At 39.3% G+C, this 21,482-nt stretch overlaps 2 protein-coding genes across 4 annotated transcripts; both read left to right on the top strand.

Moving 5' to 3' along the window:
• Nucleotides 1-68: 68 nt before the first annotated feature.
• Nucleotides 69-2,820, top strand: LOC136439110 (epimerase family protein SDR39U1-like). Its single transcript, XM_066434301.1, has 6 exons — nt 69-238; nt 538-644; nt 1,033-1,115; nt 1,364-1,485; nt 1,787-1,936; nt 2,197-2,820. The coding sequence occupies exons 1-6, from the start codon at nt 88-90 to the stop codon at nt 2,628-2,630; spliced, it is 1,047 nt and encodes a 348-aa protein (XP_066290398.1). The 5' UTR covers nt 69-87; the 3' UTR covers nt 2,631-2,820.
• Nucleotides 2,821-3,858: 1,038 nt separating this feature from the next.
• Nucleotides 3,859-21,410, top strand: LOC136439107 (AP-1 complex subunit gamma-1-like). Of its 3 annotated transcripts, XM_066434293.1 has the most exons (25): nt 3,859-3,985; nt 8,801-8,837; nt 9,714-9,925; nt 10,255-10,379; nt 10,621-10,762; nt 11,058-11,154; nt 11,454-11,530; nt 12,331-12,339; nt 12,929-13,024; nt 13,319-13,399; nt 13,528-13,626; nt 13,822-13,877; nt 14,017-14,130; nt 14,276-14,416; nt 14,589-14,643; nt 14,826-14,948; nt 15,213-15,302; nt 15,877-16,004; nt 16,388-16,492; nt 16,869-17,001; nt 17,571-17,715; nt 18,080-18,196; nt 18,391-18,551; nt 18,863-18,961; nt 19,268-21,410. In XM_066434293.1, the coding sequence occupies exons 2-25, from the start codon at nt 8,822-8,824 to the stop codon at nt 19,367-19,369; spliced, it is 2,523 nt and encodes an 840-aa protein (XP_066290390.1). In that variant the 5' UTR covers nt 3,859-3,985; nt 8,801-8,821; the 3' UTR covers nt 19,370-21,410. The 3 variants fall into 3 exon arrangements, with proteins under 3 accessions (XP_066290390.1, XP_066290392.1, XP_066290393.1); XM_066434295.1 differs by lacking the exon at nt 12,331-12,339; XM_066434296.1 differs by lacking the exon at nt 8,801-8,837 and having other exon boundaries at nt 3,884-3,985.
• The last annotated feature ends 72 nt before the right edge of the window (nt 21,411-21,482 follow it).

Consider the following 21,482-nt stretch of genomic DNA (forward strand, 5'->3'; position numbering starts at 1 on the left):
TCGTAAATTTACGCAAACATATTCGCCAAGTATAGCAGGCATTTTACACCCCTATTAAACTAATGTAATAACCTGGTGTGAAAGGTCATGTTACCCAACATCACGTTTTTGGAAGTCAGTGTTGCTGCTGGGCTCGGTTTTGCTCTGATTTTTGTCCAGATTTGGCGGAGAAGTCGACAAGAAGTGCAAGAAGACAGTCCCAGTCAAACAAGGACAATGGGGTCTCGCGTGTTGATAGGTTTGTGTGTTTGTTCGCTAGATATTCTTGTCGATCCAAACAGTTGTCATTGACCTGGTCAATCTATCCATGGCAACAATAATGCCAGAGTGTTGCATACATTTTTATATATTACAGCAGCACGGCATATTATATATTGATTCATGAATATATTCAGGATGATAGTGATTGCAACATAGTTTTATGTCATTTTGAACCATAGTCAATTGCTATGATAATTGGTTAATTTTACTTTTTGTGTGACCTAGATTACCATGTCTTCTTTTAGACATATGACTTTCATTCCAACTCCCTTTCAGGTGGAGGCAGTGGGTTCATAGGGACAGCCCTGAGGAAGTTGTTGGAGCATCGAGGTTATCAGGTGACGCTCATCTCCCGCACACCTGGCAAGAACAAGATCACCTGGGTAGGTAATAGTCATCACAACAGTCTTTTTCTCATCTCAGTTTGTGGTCTCAAGCCCACTAATAACATCCGCCAAATGACAGTTAGCAACTGGGAAAAATTTTGAAACAGTCAGACGTTTCAGACAGCATGCAGTCAGTCACTAGAAGGAAAAACTGGAGAACCAGGTTTTTACCAAACTCTGAATTTTATCCAGTTGCTTGAGTAACTGTCATTTGGCATATCTTACTACCTGGATGTCTAACTGTCATCAACACTAATAACATCATCTGCCAATTAACTGCCGTTTTATCAAATAGCAGTTTTTTTGTGTGTGACATCTGTTAGAGATTTTGAAATTGATCTTGGAATGTATTGCTTACTCTAACAATTGATAATATCTGTTACAGGATGAAGTGAAGAAAACAGGCCTGCCTGAGTGCTATGCTGTTGTGGGTATGCAGGGTTCAAACATCCTTAACATATTCAGAAGGTAAAAAACTATCTTACTTTACAATCATGTTGTGCATCTAAGTTCTTTCATATATCCTTGTGCTACATTCCTAAATTTGAGATTAAATTGAATCCATAGCCTGAGTAAAGAAACAAAAGGATCTTAGATTAGAACACATCATATGTTAACTTTACTATGAAAGGAAAGGAAGAGTTATTTTGTCAGCACTTAATGTGAACATTGCAATTGTTCTTACACTTCCATTTAATGTGTTTATTTCTTACAAGGTGGACAGATGGCTTTAAGAAGGAAGTGTGGGACAGCAGAGTGGAGACAACCAAGACTCTGTCCCAGGCCATCAGTGAGGCCAGCAATCCTCCCAAGGTCTGGGTGTCCTTCTCTGGAGTAGGTAAGTACATCAGCCCTACAGCTTGTCTGTGAGGCCTGTGTTCTAGACTTTAGCTCGAAGCATGGCCATAGTACCACAAGTCTGTTTTTGAGCTAGAAACTTCAAAGTAGAATAACTTAGTTTTAGAGGTTTCAAGCCTTGGAACTGATAGGAAAATAGCAACCAATTCAAAATCATAAACAGAATCCTGAATTTAGAAGGTTTGTAATACTTCAAAACACAGAAAAATGAACACAAATGCAATTCTATACACTATTTTTCCTAAGACAATAACCCTCCAAATCTCTTCCATCGTACCCAGGATACTACAAGCCCAGCTATGTGTATGACTACGATGAGGACAGTCCTGGAGGAGACTTTGACTACATGTCACATTTGGCCACAGCCTGGGAGGAGGCAGCAAAACTACCAGCTGAGAACACAAACACCAGAGAGGTCATCATCAGATCAGGTGTGTAACAGTCTCTCTTACACAAGATACAGTTTTGATGCAGTTTTTCGGCCAACAAGTCTGCAAGCTCTAAGTGACATTTTTGGCAGTAATAGCCTGGTGTTTCTCGATCATTGTATGATTTTCAAAGATTGAGTTAAAGATTTTTTAATTTGGTAACCTTGTTGGGATCAACAAATGTCACAGGGGCTTGAAAGCATGTCTTCTTCCATGGTGATTGCATGATTTCTTACTGATACATTGTCTTGTTACCCCCACAGGTGTTGTTCTTGGTCGGGATGGAGGTGCCATCAAACAGATGTATTTCTCCTTCTGGTTTGGCTCAGGAGGAGTGATAGGTGATGGAATGCAGTTCTTCCCGTGGATCCACATCAATGATATTACCAGGCTTGTCGTGCATGCCCTTGAGGATGAAAAGGTCACCGGAATCCTCAACGGTGTGGCGCCTGAGACTATCACAAACTGGGACTTCACAAAAGCATTCAACACAACTCTGAAGAGACCAGGCTTCTTCCCACTGCCAAGGCCTGTTGTTAACTTTGCTCTTGGAGAGGAGAGGGCAAAGATGCTGACCGAGGGGCAGGCAGTAGTCCCAAAGCGCACATTGGAGTCTGAATTCAACTTCAACTTCCCCAAGATAAAGATGGCATTTGATAACATTTTCTCCTACAGAAAAGGGTTCTTCTGGTATTGAAGTGTTGGTATCTTATCACAACAAGTAGGAAAATGACAGGCTAATGCCATATATGATAGTTTTATGAATAATCAAGTACCAATGCCATGATGGAAACACACAAATGTTGGTTGGATGATATCTGATTTTTGAATTTTACCTCCGTTCACCTGGTGTATGGTCTTAGAAAATAAACATGACTTTCTTTGAATCCTTCTTGTATCCCATGCTTCTTTCTTTCTAGCATTTTATTATTACTTCCCTTATACTATAGCTCCCAAGAGTCATTTCAAGAGTACATATACACAACATTGTTTCTAGCCCAGATCACTTATGCCTTGCAGATACCTGTGCACTATTTACAAGTAACAAATACAAAATGGTGATAAACAAGGTGTATAACAGGAGAGTGCCCTCATCTTTACGACTTGGAGCAAAGAAACAAATGAAAGTCTACTGGAAAAACATGTGGAACTTTGTGCAAGCCCGGTACATCGAAACTGCTGGCAACCCCAATTGGATCAATAACTATTTGTGTCTGTTCCAAATTTCTTTGATATCTGAGGTCATAGCCTTGCATTGTCAAGTATGCCCTCATAACTAGCAACATTGACAGTATCTGTGAATATACAATAAACAATGGAGTACAAAATAACCTCCTTCGAGGCATGGAAACTTCTTGCGCAATAATTCACATTCTGTGCACATAACGTGTATTAGGTTAATAGGACATTAACGGTTATATATAATCAAGGACATCCTTGATATAATGTCATACAATGTAATAATGTCGATTCTCAGGAAAGTTGACCTGACAGTTTTATCAAAGATATTTGAATCTGAGAAAGAGAACAGGGCATTTCAAAAGCATTTCAGGCAATCAGTAGTATCAGAAGTTCGGGCGTCAGAAGATGTCCAAGACAAAAGCCATGGACTAGCATTTATTGTGGAGATGTTACAGAGAGCAGCCACCTCTCTCATCCATACCGCTCAACACATGGAGTACACTGGGCACGAGATTAACCGGTGACGTCAGGATTGCCACGAGTCGGGCGAGATTTTGCGGGAGTGTCAGATATAAACCTCCGCTACAAACAATATAGTGCACGGTGCAATTAACGCTCTCTGCATAATAAACCTCAATGAATGATATCTGTCCAAACAATTAGATTCCATGCTGTTAGAAGATAGTTCTGGTGTAATATCTTGTCTGTTCGATGTAAGGAATTTGTGTAAGGCTGTCGGTAGGAGGTGTGCGCCTATGTGCACAGGTGGGCAGTGATCAGGCCAGGTGGCCGCCATCTTGGATTTCATGGAGAGTTACCCCAGTGGACGTAGCACGATTTTCTTCTGATTTTGGACGTTTCTAAAGACAGGTGAGTACTCCCAATGTAACCGATCGACACATTACATTACAGAGTAGACACAGAATGTCCTTGTGCCGTGCTAACAGGCCCGTTCGTTATGTGATTGCAAATTTCCTGTCAGCGGAACTTCGTGCTCACTGCCTCGTCAGTCTTGGTTTGAGCTCTGACATGTAGGCCATTGAAACATGCGCTTAGGGAATGGTTTTACACGCTAAATGACGACACAGTAATCTAGTCTTTGAAGATCATGATCTTCTGATTATAGTACGTCGGTGATAAGGTTCGTGTGCCTTAGGACTCCCTTGAAAATGGTATTCCTGTGGTAAACATCCATATTTTTTTCGGAACACCGGTAGGCGGTTTTTTACCTGTCCCAAAATTTTTCACACCTAACGTCACCTGCATGCCGCACTTCCTCATCTAAAACCGCAGGAAACAAGGCGTGCAACATTTCTCAAGTTCGTTGAAATTTTACAGTTATCCGTATGAGGAACACTGTCTGGCACATCACATGATCGGGCATATTTATTTGGCATAGACTCACAGAGGCTCACCAAAGGTGGTCTTCTGACGTTTCATTATGGCCTGGGTCATTGCCCCACCCCTCCCCCTTTGCCCAAATCTTGGTGTATGAATTCCGTACTGGTGTGTCACACAGACAATAATAGGATAGGAAGGATTAAACAAGAAACCAATATTTATGTCAGTTTAGTTGGGTTGAAATTCAGGTGTGATTATATTCTTCATATGAATTAAAATTTGTTCTTTGATGATGCACATGGAAGATCAGAGTCCACCGGTGTACAAATATGCTTAACCCATTGATGTGACTAAATCTTCTTTCTTAGCAAAACGCCAGTGCTATTGTCATTGAAACGGCTGCAATCCTGCAGTGTGATTGGTAGCTACATAGCCTAGCAGTAGGGAACATGATATTTCCTGCCATGCTACATCAAATATTACATTTGCAGCTGCAGAGAACATCAGAGGCGATTCAAATCTTTGCCAGCATTATCTGTTTACTCATTGACTCAGAGTTCTGAGCTCAGAAAATGTTTAGAACCATAGTTGGGGTAAGGAATGCAGCAGACATAAAGAGACCAACAAGAAATTACTAGAAAGTCATCTAAAGAACTGTCAGCAAGAGAATCTTAATTCTTGTGTTTTGAATTAAATAATAACTTAAAAAAGCATAGGCAAGAATGGGAGAGGTGAAAGTCAAACCAGATAAGCACAATTGAAGACATTTTATTATAGGTTTGGCATTGCAGGTTACCTTCTGGCATGTGTTAATTTTTGTTTGGGATCTCATAGCTTCACATCAGTACCCCATTGTTTTGACAGTTACTCCAGATTCAATGTGTTGGATGTCTCAAAGTGTGTGTATATATAGTACAGTCAAACCTGTATTAGCGGTCACCTTTGCATAGCGGCCACCTGCCCATAGTGGTCACTTTTTGTCGGTCCCTTGGATTTTTCCCATTGACGTAAGCATTAAGAATTCGTATATAGCGGTCACTGTCCAACGCGGTCGCGGCCACACGGTTTTTGGTCCCGCGGGTCTGGAAACACTGCCGATAACGGTCCCGGCGCATGGTCGCCGCAAGATTTCTTTCAAATCTCGGCCGAAAAATGTTGTCATTATACTTTTTTTATAGCAGTGTTACCCATGAAAATGTTGCCTATGGTTTTATTTTGCCCCTGGTGAGGGTTTTGAATTTCCAAAACCGCTAAGACGCCAGAAATGTTGCGCGCGGTACATGATGCCGACGCTTTGTTTACTTGGGTTACTTCACTAGTAGTAGCATGGGCGAGCAGTTTGTTATAAATTATACAGACGCCTTTTATCCTCTACAAAAAGGTTTTAAAGTAATCAATTCTGTGTTCTCTTCATTCAAAGAATTTCTTTGACGAAATAAGTTTACATATTGTATTATTTGAACGTAGAGTAAAATCATAACCCACACCTACATTACAGCAGACTATCCCAATGACCCTATGACCTCAGGCGCCATTTTGTTTTTCCCCCGCCGTCAAGGAATCCAACCCAAACAGGCTGATCTTACCGTGATCTTCCGCAATTTTTTGCCGATAAATAATGTCACCGCGCAATTGGAAATGACACGGTTGTCTTCGGCAACATTTTAAGTCGCATGTGCTCCGGTTTGGGGGCGGATCGACTTGGACTTTAATAATATGCTTGTGGAAAAATCGAGACCGGCCGAAAGCAGTCATCTCAGCGGCGATCGTCGTCTTGTGGAAGTGGTCGGTAGACCAAGTTTGACTGTACACTGTACATGTATAGTTTTGTGAATTAATGTTTCTCAGTGTGGCACTTATTGCTCGTGGTCAAAATCAACCGTTTCTATAGAGCGGCCACCTGTCCATAGCGGTCGATTTTGGCCAGTCCCTTGAGTGACCGCTATAGGCAGGTTTGACTGTATTGTTTTTGTAATAGCACAGTACAAAATACAGAAAAGTTTAACATTTAGATATACAGAGACAATTCAGGAAGAGATACTTAGGATGATGATATATTTATAGAGACATGACACAGGTATACCAGTATGATACAAGGGTAGATGAGAATGCAGGTCAACTTTTCTCCAAGATGCAAATGCCTTGATGTTAACCATAACCCAAATGGGAAATTAAACTACCAATTTATTTTCTACATGGGCGGCTGCCAGCTTCATGACCTCTTTACAAAATGAAATGATTAAATCATTCGAGTACAGATTATTGGCCTCTTGGTGAAAACATTCTGATCAGAAAGACATGGCATGGGCGGGAAAAAAGGAAAAGGGCAGAGGTAGGATTGTGCTGTGACTGCTGTCATCCAGACACAAAACATCCTCAATGAAATATATGGGTTAATGCAATGTTTCAACTTCAAATATATCTTGTGAATAGAGTCGAATATACTACTCCCTCGAATCCTTGCAGATGTACTGGACCAAATGAGCACAAATGTATATGAACCTATAAAAGCAATGAAGTAATGAGCTGCGGCCAGCGAGAAATTTGTACAACTTGAAAGATGTAAGATTAAGGATTCTGATTTGAAATCAAGGTCATTAGTATGACATATTGATTATTGAAAATTTTTCTAGCAAGATCCATTCAAAGATTACTCTTGACTATAAATAGTTCTTGTTGCAACCAAAAAAAATCAATGTCTCTCAAAACCTTATAGAATTGACTAGCATGTTAAGTCATTGGACTTGGTGTTCATGTGACATGTTAATGTACCAATGACATTCTCAAAGTAAACCTTAAATACCAAATTTGTCAGTGACATATAGCACACAGTGACGTGTCCTCAGTTTGTCATTGAACTATATCAGTTGAAATGTCAATAGAGATTAATTACCTCGCAGAATTATAATGACATGGATGTCATTACATGAATGTATTTATGTGTAATGTACAAATGTCATGATATCTGTGCTATTCATTTTTATACTGGACCTAACAGATGAATCACTGCAATTTTCATGCAATAGTTTTCAGAGAAAGCAAATTCTTATTATTACTCAGAGAATCATAGTGACATTAGTAATTGTATTCATGTGTACAAATGTTATGATATCTGTGCTATTCATTTTTATGCTGGAACCAACTGGATGAATCACTGCAATTTTCATGCAATAGTTTTCAGAGACCTGAAGGAACATTTTACAGTATGGAATTGTAGCTAGAAAGCCATTTTGCTGCTGTGGTTCAAATGACCCATAAACTGCGGCGAGAGGGCTAGAATAGAATGAAGGCCATTATGGAAACACCTAAATGGATAGATACCTGTTTACGTCTCGTAGGTCGTTGGAAAAAGCATTCCAGACATTGATGTATTTCTGGATTGCGTGGAGATTTCCCAGAGTTATGTGTGGCGCATACTGCTATAACCTCCTTTATGGAACGTCAGATGTTTCAGTCTTTGTGGCTTTCTGCCATAAGTTAAAATGTCTTTTGTTTTCCCTTGGCTCTTTTAAGTGATGTTCAACAGCCAATTACCACAGCATGGAGCCAGTAGAGCAGAAAGCAAAGAAGCAAATTGCGCACCTGCGACTCCAAGCAGAATAATGCAGGAGAAATTAGTTGACAATGGGGTCCATTGGGGCCTGGTTTGTTGTAAGATCCATCCAAAGACTAATTTACAACATCAGAGGTTTCTATCTGGAATGTAATGATCTAAACCTGAGGCTGCAGGTAGAGTAGTAATGAGGCTACCACATTATTTTGGCCAAATTAGGCACGAACTAGTTTTTCTTGTGGAAACTAAGGCACTGCAACATTTCAAAATGTTCCATAAGGAAAGGGTGACAGCCCTTTGACCCGACTGCCAGCAGTCTTTTATGTATCTTTACCATGTACTTGAATTACGCTCTGATAAATGTTTGACATCTCTGGAGCTTTGAGGTTAAGAATGCTTTTATCCTCAGGTAACAGTAATAGCTTTGGGGCAAAAGTTCCCCTTGGCACAATAATTTCAATACAACATATTGCATTTTGACATATGAAAATCATTGAAACACATCATTTAGAGTCTTTCAAAGGTCAAATTTATGGTAATGGATTTGTATTAGTCAATGTGTATTGATTATATCCCTGGAGGAAAGTTGTTATGTCCCTAATGTTGTGTACTTTGGTCATTATTATTTGATCATAAATATTTGGCCATGATGTAATGTTATATGAATGTTAACAAAAGGATTGATGTAAGACCAACTGTGTAATAAATTATATTTATGTTGGTGTGATTCGAATGTTAATTATGTAATGAAGCCATGTTGATTTGTGATCATATTCCTGACTGTTTTGCAGAAAAACGGGTAACCTGCCCCCATGAGTCAGCTACTGGGTAAGGGCTGCAAATATTGCCACAGACGGCTTCCTGGCTGTTTGGAACATTTGAATGAGTGCCTCATAGTATTTGAAGTGGCTTTCATATTACTACAAATATTTTTAAAATCTTTTGTGTGTTTTCATACCTTGAAAATAATGATAAAAGAGTGTTGACTTATGAGAGTACAAAATTTACATTGCCTATTTTTCAACTCCCATGATATCATCACATCCTAGTCACACCTGCTCAGGTAAGGTATGCCAGGTGTAAGTAGTACACAGGATTTGACGATGTCACTGAAATCATAGACCCGAAAGAAAAATGATGTTATTTACAGGGTATCTTATATAAATATTGTATTCTGAAGTCACTTCAAATATTACGATGCATTCCTCTAAATATTTAACAGTAACACGGTAACATATTCCCTTTGCAAATAATCCTTCAGTTTTGCATCTGTGTTAGGTGGAGGTGTTTCTTCTTCTTTCCTGTGTCACTTTTCTCTCCTTTTGCTATTTAGGTTGCTCTCAACTAATACAAGTTGTTTTGTTGGCTGGCAGCAAATGGAGTAAAGCTCAACCTATGCCTGTCTTTTATTATAAGGGTCAAAGCCATCATCATTCTGTTCCATTCCTGTACATTTGTTTATTGTTGGTGGATGTAATTCACATCTTAGGCTATGATTATTTTTACCAATACGCTCATCCTCTAAAAGCCATGTTCCATGCATTTTATAACATTTGTGATCTGTGAATCATGTAATCGCTGCGTATTTCCATACCTTTTCCTATAACCACTTCTGTTGTAACTTTATAAGATTCGGCTTGTACTTAATATCTATTTCCCAAGTATGATTAAATATGTGTAACCATTTGTATCCGATGTCCACAGAAAAGTTGACAATGCCGGCGCCGGCAAAGCTGCGCGACCTGATCCGGCAGATCCGATCGGTCCGCACCCAGGCCGAGGAGAGAGCCGTGATCGAGAAGGAGTGTGCGAGCATTCGTGGCATGTTCCGAGAGGAGGACAACACCTATCGCTGCCGCAACGTGGCCAAGCTACTGTACATCCACATGCTGGGTTATCCTGCACATTTTGGACAGGTATGTTTGATGTGATGGATAAGTAGTAGCCTAAATCATGGATATGATTTACTTGAAGTTAGATATCAATGTCAAAGCTAGACATTCTTGTATGATTATAAGATTTTACGTCATTCTGAACATGATATGGCTGATTATTTGATGCTGTTGGAGGCTTTAATAGGGCTTATGATGATTATGGGTTTATGCATCTTATCTAAAAAGGAATGTGAAAATTAACAGATATATACAAGTTGCTTGAGAAAACCTTCTTGAGGTGTTACCCATGTTCAAATTTAATTCCTGTGGGTACATGAAAAGTTTTAAACTTTCTACATTTCTCCTTTCAGCTGGAGTGCTTGAAACTGATCGCCTCCCCCAGATTCACAGACAAGCGGATTGGTTACCTGGGCGCAGCTCTCCTGCTGGATGAGAGACAGGATGTTCATCTGTTGGTCACCAACAGTCTCAAGAAGTGAGCTTTAGGATGTACTTTTTTAGTCTGTAGAAACATAATTGATATGGAGTGGGGGGTTTTGTGCTAGACTCAGAAGACATCATCAGTAGACATCACAGGTTACGTAGACTACCATAGGCATTTTGCACTTAGAATTTTCTCACTTGAACTTAGAATCCACAGAGCACTAATAAAGTCCCAACAGTGCAGAGTTTCAAAATCCATTTTGTAACAATACCTTTTGTGACGTGTTTCCTAGTGACCTGAACCACAACACCCAGTTTGTGGTGGGGCTGGCGCTCGGCACCCTGGGAAACATCTGCTCCGTTGAGATGAGCAGGGACTTGGCAGGAGAGGTGGAGAAACTCCTCAAGTCGTCCAATGCTTACATCAAGAAGAAGGTAACAGTTCTATCCATGTTCAACCTTATCATACTATTGGCTTATCCAAGTGACAACATTGCATAAAAGTAAAAGGTATACTAAAAAGAAATACTGTAAGGTAATATAAAGAAACAACCGTCTTGTTAAGCATTACACCTTAATTGCAACTTGAATTTTTCAATACCATCTGCTGAATTCATAAAAGGAAGATATCAGTATCAGAATTTAAAAAAAATTATGGCAGAGATATGGATTGTGATAAGACAGTTTGGAAAGTTAAATGGTGATGCTGCAATGACAAATATTGTTTCAGGCTGCTCTGTGTGCAGTTCGCATCATAAGGAAGGTGCCAGAATTGATGGAGATGTTCCTACCGGCCACAAAGAACCTGCTGAATGAGAAAAACCATGGTGAGAGGCCTTTGTTTGAGTCATCCTCCCATTTCTGTCATTAGAAAACTACCGGTAATGTTTGAATAGCATTTAGGATTTATGTCTAATGATTTTGACAGATAGGGAAGCCTTTTCTGCCTTCGCGTTTTTGAGACATTCGTATATACTAAAAGGCAATGAAATATGTGTAAGTCTAAGTACGATAGAAGGACAAAGTCTTAACAAATTGTCTTGTATGTTTTAAGGTCCAAATAAAAGTTGTGTGAGGTTTATAAGAAAGCTATGTCGGATGCTACAATATATCCCTGTCCTTTTAGGTGTCCTGCTGACAGCAGTGTGTCTGATCACAGAGATGTGTGACAAGAGCCCAGATGCTCTGGCTCACTTTAGGAAGGTAAGACATAAATGTCATCCTTTTATATGTCACATGGTCCCCAGTGGACTCTGTCTTTGTGTTTAAACAGAGTGTTCCAACAATAGCCAAATCAACTCTCCTGTCATAAACTCAAATACTACCTTCAGTCGATTGTAGTTTTGGTGTCTTGGTTGAGAAAGAATGTGACGGATATGATCATTGGGAAAGTTTCATATCTGCAAGAGAGTAAAAAGTTAAGCTTAGTTTAGGACTGCTTGTCCAAACACTCGGGTCTATTTGTGAAAACTGCTTTTCATAGATTTGTTCATGACTTGAACAAAGGGGAATTTTCAATTTTAGGTTTTCCTTCTCAAGTCTTTGGTCCCTAAAGAATTCACTACCTGAAGATTCCTCTTATGTCTGTCTATTCAATATTGTCTTGTAGTAGTTAATAGTGTACCCGTGTCATGTAGATTAGATGTTATTGGTGTCATGTCTCTATGGCTGCAACAGGTAATTGCATGTGTATTTATTTTCTACTAGATTTCACAAAGATAGAGTATATTAATTGCATGCCACAAAAATTGCTGATCAGTAAAATCTGGCTTCTGTATCACTGAATGTGTTGATCAATGGTTGTGGAATATCTCTGCATGCTTTGAGATGTTCAATTAAGAACGTAGCGGCCTGCTTGGTTGGTGCTTGTAGCTTCCATATTGTTTGGCTTTTGTACTATGTTCCGCCATCATACATTTGTGTTGTTTACCAAGTCAACATGATCACCTTTCAATTGTTTCATGACTAATGTGCCTAATTTTTCTTTGCATGTAAAATTCAAGCAGAATAAGGTATGTTCCTCCATCATGACTTCTCACACTCTTGTGTCGATGTCCTTTTAGCACTATTAGTGGCTGTGGTGGGTGATCTTGTCTCTGTCATCTTCTGTAAAACTGGAGAGAAGAAAAGCAGTAAATGCAATGCATGCAACCTATGCTGCTGTCTCAAATGAAACACTCATTGCATGCAGATATGCTGCACAATCAACACATTGCTATTGATGAAAGCTAGACACTGAACACACATGAAATGTGCATGTTGTTTAGCAGTCATTGTATCAGAGAGTATAACTTGTGTGGATTTCTCTGTTTATTATCATTTAAGTCGCCTTGTTTTGTCTTTCAAACATTTTGTTTCTGTTTTGTATGGAACTCTAAACTTCTGTCTTTTTTTGCTATGCTATCTTACTCTTTTAGATTCAATGTTACCTTTGTTGTCAGTACAAGACTATAACATTTTTCTCCATGTTTTTATGGTTTGTAGAAGTAACCTGATAGGTCTTTCACTTAAACCTGCAGAAAAAAAATTAGTAGATCACATTTTTTGCAACATAGTTACCAATTTTAAGATGTTAAAATAACTCCACAATTCCTCTTGTAGATGGTCCCGCAACTGGTGCGAATCCTGAAGAACCTTATCATGGCAGGGTACTCCCCAGAACATGATGTGTCCGGAGTCAGCGATCCGTTCTTACAAGTAAGGTGTTACAGGGATTGGTGTCTGAAGCATCATGTTTTATGTTTCCTAGAGTCCCATTATCTCAGTCTGTACAATGTACACTGGAGGAGATTGATGAAGGGATTGTCTGTTTTGCTTATGTTTCACAACAAATACTTCCTTTTGTTTAAAAATTATGTAGTACTCAAGCAGCAAAACATAAACTACAGTCTAGATTTGTTGAACGTTACGAAATAACATGAGTTGATGAGTTGGCTGTTGCAGTATGTAATGTCTGTCAGTCGCATTTCTAATGCCTTCCTTCCTTCTTAGGTGAGGATACTGCGGTTGCTGAGGCTTCTGGGGAAAAATGACAGTGAAGCAAGTGAAGCCATGAATGATATTTTGGCACAGGTAAGATTACATTTTTGCACTAATTTTAGTCTTTAACATAATGGAGGAGAATGAAGTATGATATGCTGTCATAATATACTCATTTGTTTTATTAGTAATATGTAATAAAACATGTTACATTTTTCCAGGTTGCCACCAACACAGAGACCACAAAGAATGTTGGGAACTCAATCCTGTATGAAACAGTACTCACTATCATGGACATCAAATCAGAGAGTGGGCTTAGGGTAAGGAAAAAATGAAACTAGTACATTTTCCTCATAATTTTTGCTCGTCCTGTAAGTTGTCTCACTAAGAATAGCAAATAAGTTAGCTGTATATTTTTCTCTAGCAAGTTGGAATGATTAGGCATTGATATGATCTGGACCAAGTATTAAGCTCTTGTATATTTTGTTTGAAATCATCTATTCTCTTGTTTACAGGTTCTAGCTGTAAATATTTTGGGAAGATTCCTGTTGAACAATGACAAGAACATCAGGTTAGCATTTATCCATTCATAATGATGCTTTTGTTCTTTGATATCAAATTCTTTGCTTACACCTTTGTCTGAAAACATGTTCCATACATTGAACAAATAAACAACGATAGTAACCATTCCATTGTTTGTTCCCCATCAGATATGTAGCCTTGAACTCGTTGTTGAAGACAGTGCAGACAGACCTGAATGCTGTTCAGAGGCACAGAAGCACAATAGTGGACTGTCTGAAGGACCCTGACATCTCCATTAGAAAGTAAGTAGCATGAAAATGTCTTAAAATCAACGAAAAAAAGATGTACTTGCTTTTTTTGGTCAGCTGTTCTTCCCCTAGTGATGGGGATTTTCTAGCGTTCCCACTAGTTGTGTATTGATTTTTTATTATTGTCCACTCTGCTTAGACGAGCAATGGAGTTGAGCTTTGCACTGGTGAACAGCAACAATGTACGAGGGATGATGAAAGAGCTTATTTTCTTCTTGGAGAAGGCTGACGCCATCTTTAAAGTAGATTGCACTTCCAACATCTGCATAGCTGCCGACAAGTAAGTGGAAAATCCTGTACATGCATGAAATATCAAATTGCCTACATATAGCTCCAAAGTTATTACATTTACTTGATTTCATTATCAAAGCTGTAGTCTAGTTAATATACTGTTGTCTATGTGATATGCTAGTGTGGTGTGTATTTGACTCATGACTCTCAATTTGTTTCAGATATGCTCCCAATAAAAGGTGGCACATAGACACTATGTTGAAAGTTCTGTCAACAGTAAGTACAATATTATTACAGTCTTAACCCTTCCAAAAAGAAATTGAATATCTTAACAGATATATAGCATTTCCAGCGATCACATAGTAGCAAGACTTTTGTATTAAAAGAACATTCTTGTAATTATTATAAACAGTGCAATTGTGACAGATATTCACATGTAATGTTCCTATCTTGCGCAGTCTGGTAGCTACGTGAGAGACGATGTGATTGCACACATGATCTCCCTTGTGTCGGAGGCCTCATCACTACAGGCCTACACAGTACAGCACCTCTTCAGGGCTATCCAGGAGGACACCACACAGGTGAGTGTTTAATACCCTTACATTCAACTGGTGACAAAGAAACTGAATACCATGTTCTTCAGAATTTCACTTTTTCAAGTCTTTCAACCTTGTCAGTGATGTTAACAAATTACTCAATACTTACCCCTGAAGCATACAATCATTCATTAGTACACATGGAAACTTTTTTCGACACAAGCATTATGTGCAGACCCAAGTGAATAAAAGAAATCATATACATGTATGTGCTTACCAACACCATGTCACTGATATCTCCCTGTACAGCAACCCCTGGTGCAGGTGGCCTCCTGGTGTGTTGGGGAGTATGGAGATCTCCTCATGTCAGGTCAGGTGGAGGAGGAGGAACCTCTTCAGGTGGGCTCCTATATGTCTTTAAGACAAGTCCAGTTCATACATCCGTCTGTCCGTCCCGTCCGATGCTCTTAGTGCCTTTACATGCATTTTTTGGGCTTGTGTCATCCTTGCTGTAAACTTTTTCATAGATAAAACTGTTGATACGTCATTCAACTAAATTTGTTCTAACAATATTTTTTGGTCTTATGTAGTTATTACACAAATGTCCACATTTGTTTCCATCTTTTATTATGTCTGACTCTGACATGATGAGTTTTGGATCTCCACTATTTCAAGCGTATTCGAGCCTTAGACTGTTACTTTTCTCTCACTAGATACTGTCTTTAGAGCCTCCATGATCTCAGATGGGCAAGCGCCTTGTCATCTTGTTTTTCTCTTGCCATAGAATTTTTCTTACTGCCCTGGCGCATGATTTTTGACTGGTAGACAGCTCTTGTGGCAGTGTGCAGTAGGTTTGGGCCTAGTGGTATAGGTCTCTGCATACTCATATTTGTGCTTGTATTAATAATGTAATTAAATAGTATGATAACATGTACACGAACATAAGAAGTGATCAAGGTATCTCACTATGCAGGTGACAGAAGATGAGGTTTTAGACACACTGGAGAAAATCATGAACAGTTCTGGTTCGACGGCTGTCACAAAATCCTTCACACTGACTGCAATTATGAAGCTCAGCACACGCTTTACACAGACAATACCGTAAGTCAAGTTTGCAATCACTTGCTTGCTATTATGAATATTTTTATAGCAAAATATAGAACAACAGATCTACTAGAATACAGAATTGGTAATTGTGTTGTCCGTCTGATGGCATGCCAGTGAAGTTGTACCATAACATAGTGATAACATCATTCTTTTTAGAGTTAAACAATGCCTACACTGCATTTGTGCTAAGACCATCTGGATTGAAAACACTGTAATGTCATGAAGAAAATGCATTCAGAAGTCATTATGACAGTATAGGTTACAAAGGAGTGTTTGAGAGGTTTTGGCAAGCCAGAACTAGAAAGCTGCCATTAGAAGGTCACTGTTATAGACCTTTAAGTTCTAACTCATTTGTGATGTTTCTCTTTCCTGTCCAGGCGAATCCAAGCCTTAATGGATCAGTTTGGCAGCAGTGTGGACATGGAGTTACAGCAACGATCTGTAGAATTTGGCAAACTCTTCAAGTCTTATGATCATATGCGGTAAGACATATCTTAGACTTCCCCTCAGAAAGTCTGAATTTTGTTGTTCTGAATTTCCCTTGGTCCTTCCTTCTTTCGTACAGACATGTTAAGTTTGATGCAGGGCTGTCACCTGGACCTGTCCTTCCGTCTGGTGACCGCAATTTACTTGTTAGGACTGGAAACAATGTCACCCCCTCCATCTAAATAATAACAGCATGGGCCCCCAAACAATGAGTGGGATGGGAAAAAAATAAAGCTAGAGACAGCCCAGGTTTGATGGCTTTGCTATGAGAAAAATTAATTATCTGTGGATTGGTGCAGTACATGAACAAGGCACTTGGTGGCTCTCTTGATTGTTCAAGTTCTCATCACTTGCCTGCTTTTCTTCCCTCAGGTCTGGTCTACTTGAGAGAATGCCACCACTAGATGCCAAGGTAGGAAGTAAAGGAGATGGAGAAGGAGCCAACACTAATGGAGAGACCACAGCAGTTTCACCTCCTGCTAGCCCTGCTGTGAAACAGGAAGAGGTCCGTCTTCTAACCAGTTATGTTCAGCACTGTTAGACTTAAACTCCTGTGAAGGTCTGAAATAGCTTTATGGACATTGGTTTATGGCTTAATGGTTCTTGTGCATGCGTGTGAACAAGGCTTGAAATTCTTTTTTGGGGAATTGGTGCAATGGTGCACCCATGCTAAAAGTTTAGGTGCACAGAAAGAATTTTGGATGCTCAACATAGAATAGAAGTAGAATGTCAGCAAAACATATCTACAAACCCTACTCTCTTTAGAACTTCAATCTGTAATTCTATAGATAACTGGAAAATTATAAACAAGTAATACATCAAACAACAAAGGTAATTTTTCCTGATACTTAAATTTCAAGAATATTCTGTATAATAGTACAGATATAGCCTACAAAAATATCTAGGTACTACAGAACTTGACCTACGATATTGTCTGTGCAACCACCGTCAAATATTGTGCACAGGTCAAATTTTGGCTGCACAAAATTGCACAGTAGTTTGAGCCCTGTGAACAACTTGCTGATTCTGTATCAATACAAGAAATGCTAAGATTGCAGTTTGCCCACCCTACAGGGTAATGCATTGCTGGACTTGTTAGGAGGAGGGCCCAGCCCTGCCCCAGTCATCCCACAAATGGAGAAGCCCGCAGCACCACCTGCAGCCAATAACGACCTGCTGGGAGATCTGCTAGGGTTAGACCTGACCTCACCTGCTCCAGGTTAGTCTGCCTTTCTCCTGGAACTGAACATAACTTTGTACAGACAGTGTGCTGATGTAGTCACCTTGATACATAGCCCATTGGTGTATGTGGTATCATAGAGTGGAACATGTTACCACCAAGTACAGTAGACATTTTCACTAGATAGATTTAAACAAACCCTACGCCTCAATGTGCAAAGGTTAGGTGTGACAGATCGTTCAGTGTATCATAATCAGCTGCTGCCATGCCGCGTGCCTGCTTAGCTGGTGTGTTTTACCGGCTACACAGATATAGATAGGCCAGTTTATTGTGAATAGGTCGCTTTCCCAGGCGTTTACAAATTCCATTGCAAGTCTTGAATTTGATCTCTGCTCTTTGTCAGGTCCAGCTCCCATAGTTCCTGGCATGAGTGCTCCCCAGCCCCAGATGGACATGCTGGGAGGTTTGATGGATGGAGTGGCTGCACAACCAGCTGGGCAAATGTCTGCCAACAACCTAGGTATTTATTACAACAGCTGCTCTCTTATTGGTTGACCTACTAATGTAGATGGACAGCTAGGATCAATGTATAACATGAATGATTGTTACCTTCCTTAGACCAATAGTGCCTGGTTGTACTTAGCACTTCACAAATCTAAAACATGTACCATGTAGGTAATGGGATATTCACCAGTCTGTGTGTTGTGTTTCCAGGTATCCCATCTCTAACAGCATATGAAAAGAATGGGCTGAAGATCGAGTTCAGCTTCCAGCGGGACAATAGCAATGCTAACGTAGCTATCATCACCCTGACGGCCACCAACAGCACGGATACACCCATGAACGAGTTTGTGTTCCAGGCTGCAGTTCCAAAGGTTTGTGTCAGTACCTTTGCTGAAAAGGGTTATGTTTTCAGAAATTTTCCAAATCTTTCAAACAACAAATCTGAATTGAAATGCTAACAGATTTTGGGGATTATTTTGTAGGCAAACATTGATGTGAGGAAAATTAATCATTAGATACTGGAAAAATACTTTTCAAGGACATTGGAAGATAGTATAATTCCTCTGGTAGCTTCCTCTCAAAGTGCATTCTCAAGTCTGTAAAGTCAGCTGCAGAGAATTTGATGAAGGGTAAAATAGGAGGAAACTGTTCAGCTGATCTTGTCCTGTATTGCTTACCACAGACATTCCAGCTTCAGCTCCAGTCCCCGTCTGGTAGTGTGGTGCCCCCATCCAACATGGGAGTAGTCACACAGGTCATCAAGATCCTCAACCCACAGAAAGTGAGTAATGTTTCACTATGATGGGGTATGCTTGATATGGAATTATGGAAATGCAGGACTGTCACCATAGATTAGGTATAGAGCTCAACAAAAAGTTGTCACAATAAAGTCTACCACATTTTTATTGTTTTTTGTATGACATATGTCCATTGCAATAACCTTTAACTGTAATTGTGTGTTTACCTTAGACAAATCCTTGGCTAGAACTGTTGGTTCATAAACCTTGTGCTGTATTACCATCTGTTTCAGTAACACATACTGTGATTGGTTGTGTTTTTAACATGTTTGTTTTCATTTGTTTTCTAGGCACCGATCAGGATGAGAATAAAGTTGACATACAACTACAAGGGTACTGATATCAACGACATGGGAGAAGTGAACAACTTTCCAGCCGCCCTGTGGCAATGACCCTAGCCTTACTGTAGTGTATTAGTACTGTGCTGATATGTGTGGTAGACATATTGACACAGTGCATGTGTATTGTTAGTTTGTTAACATGCTTATAGACTCTGCACTCAATCAGGGTTTCGCCATGCATTGTCTGGACTTTCAAGTGCGGCAGACTCCAGGAAAAAAGGCCTTCAGTGATTATCTTCTCTTAGAAATTGTATAAAATTTGTACAGAGGAAAATTGTAGGTGCCGAGGAGCATTCAAAAGATATGGTGTAGAGGTTGATAAAACAGTCCTTATCAATTGGATGATGTATTGATGATTAGTGTGGGAGGACACTGTGCAATGGAGCATATTAACAGGCTAACAGGAGTCTGTCACCATAATACATAGATAAGTCATTAGTATGCAAAGTCCAATAGGCCTTTAAAGATCCACTCAAATTGTGAATAATATGTGATCCATACATTTACCGTATTGCAAATAATATGTGCTTGGTCCATCCCTACCTTAGAAGTTCCTTTTCAAATCATAAGTTTTGTCCCATCCTTGAGTTTTGTCAACATGGCATAGGTTTGCTTGCAGATGATATTTGGTTGTCTTCTGTAAGCTCAACAGCTGTGACGTGCTAGATGACTTTCAAATCAAAATAAAGTAACTCACAATGGGACAAATGTTTAGGAAAATCCTGCCACATCGTGTGCTTTGGTTACAGTAGTGGGATGATGCCAAGATGGTATAATTATGGTCATGGAGACAAATGTATCAGGATATTTTAAGCAAAGCAAAAAGATGATGAGTTTGATGTACAGCATTTATAACAGCACAGGACTTAACAATTTCACTGGTGATTGAAAGAAAAACTTGACCATTGTGTGTGGTCAATCAAAAATTTTGATAGCAACTGCTCAGTTTCTGTAAATATCTGTTGAACATTTGATGCAAAGAAACTGAAAAGGCTTAGTTTGTGTAATGTGTATCCCTTGCTACATGTACTTGTATTGTTACTTTCTATACATCTAATCAAGATGAGCAAAATCATTTAAAAGGAGAGCCACGTATATTATGCCATCTAGCTCCTGTGTTCCTGTTCTTTGTTACCTAGTACTATGTGTAGTATACTTATTGCAGTAGCATACACACATGCTGAAGTATTCTAATCAAAAGCCACCAGTTAAAAGAGGGAAGAAGAAATATTCTTGAGCTGAACAAAAACATTTTTACCCCAACCTATGATCCTCTGTTCTTTCCCATACGAAGACTTTGTGCCATTCTTATTTTTTCGCCTGCCCAGCTCGGAAAAGGATCTAGTTTTTGTGTAGATATTGGACAGTGATGATATTACTCTCTTAAACCAAAAATGTTGTATCGCTACAGTGGTAGCAACTGATCTCCAGTAAGCTTTATTTAAATGTAACAAAACAGGTGAAAGTGTCAAGCATTATTGTATCAGATTTATGTTTTATACAATAAGGGGACATGCTGTCTGTCACATTCTGCAGGTTTTACATAGGAATTGATCCATGTTAATGGCATAGTATCATATTAAGTGCAAGAACTGAGTGCTAAGGTCTTTGAATGCATCCTTCATTAAAGGTACATTCATGTTAGAAAACCTGCTGTCAAAGCTAAACCACTTTGTCTAAAATGGCCAGAAAAGTTCTGAACTAATCTTTGCACATGATAACTTGTCTCATAACACAAGACAATGAATGATTACTCTGTGATTAACAAAAATTACACCACTCAAGAGAAAGATTAAATATAGGAATATTTCTGGCATATTTCTTCTTAAAGACAGCAGAAAGTAGGGGTTTGATTGATATTTCTGCAGCAAAGTGCTCCCTTGTTGTCTGCCTGGCATTTCAGTTGTGTACTGTCTTGTGTGTGAGGAGTTAGCAGTGTTGAGTCCTGATGTACATGTAGCTGCACTGGGGACACAAGCCCTTTATGGTGGGGAGGACCTATTTTCTCTATGTACCAATGAATTCAGATAATAGAAACAAATTTGTAGCCATTTCAAATAAGCTACAATTAAAATGAATATCATGAAGATGACGCTTTGTTCCTTTCTTGTGTCTAGTATTGGTTTGAATTACAACCTAGCGTGAGTATATGTTTATCCCAGCA

Source organism: Branchiostoma lanceolatum, chromosome 7, assembly GCF_035083965.1.
Source record: "Branchiostoma lanceolatum isolate klBraLanc5 chromosome 7, klBraLanc5.hap2, whole genome shotgun sequence".
Lineage (NCBI taxonomy): Eukaryota > Metazoa > Chordata > Leptocardii > Amphioxiformes > Branchiostomatidae > Branchiostoma > Branchiostoma lanceolatum.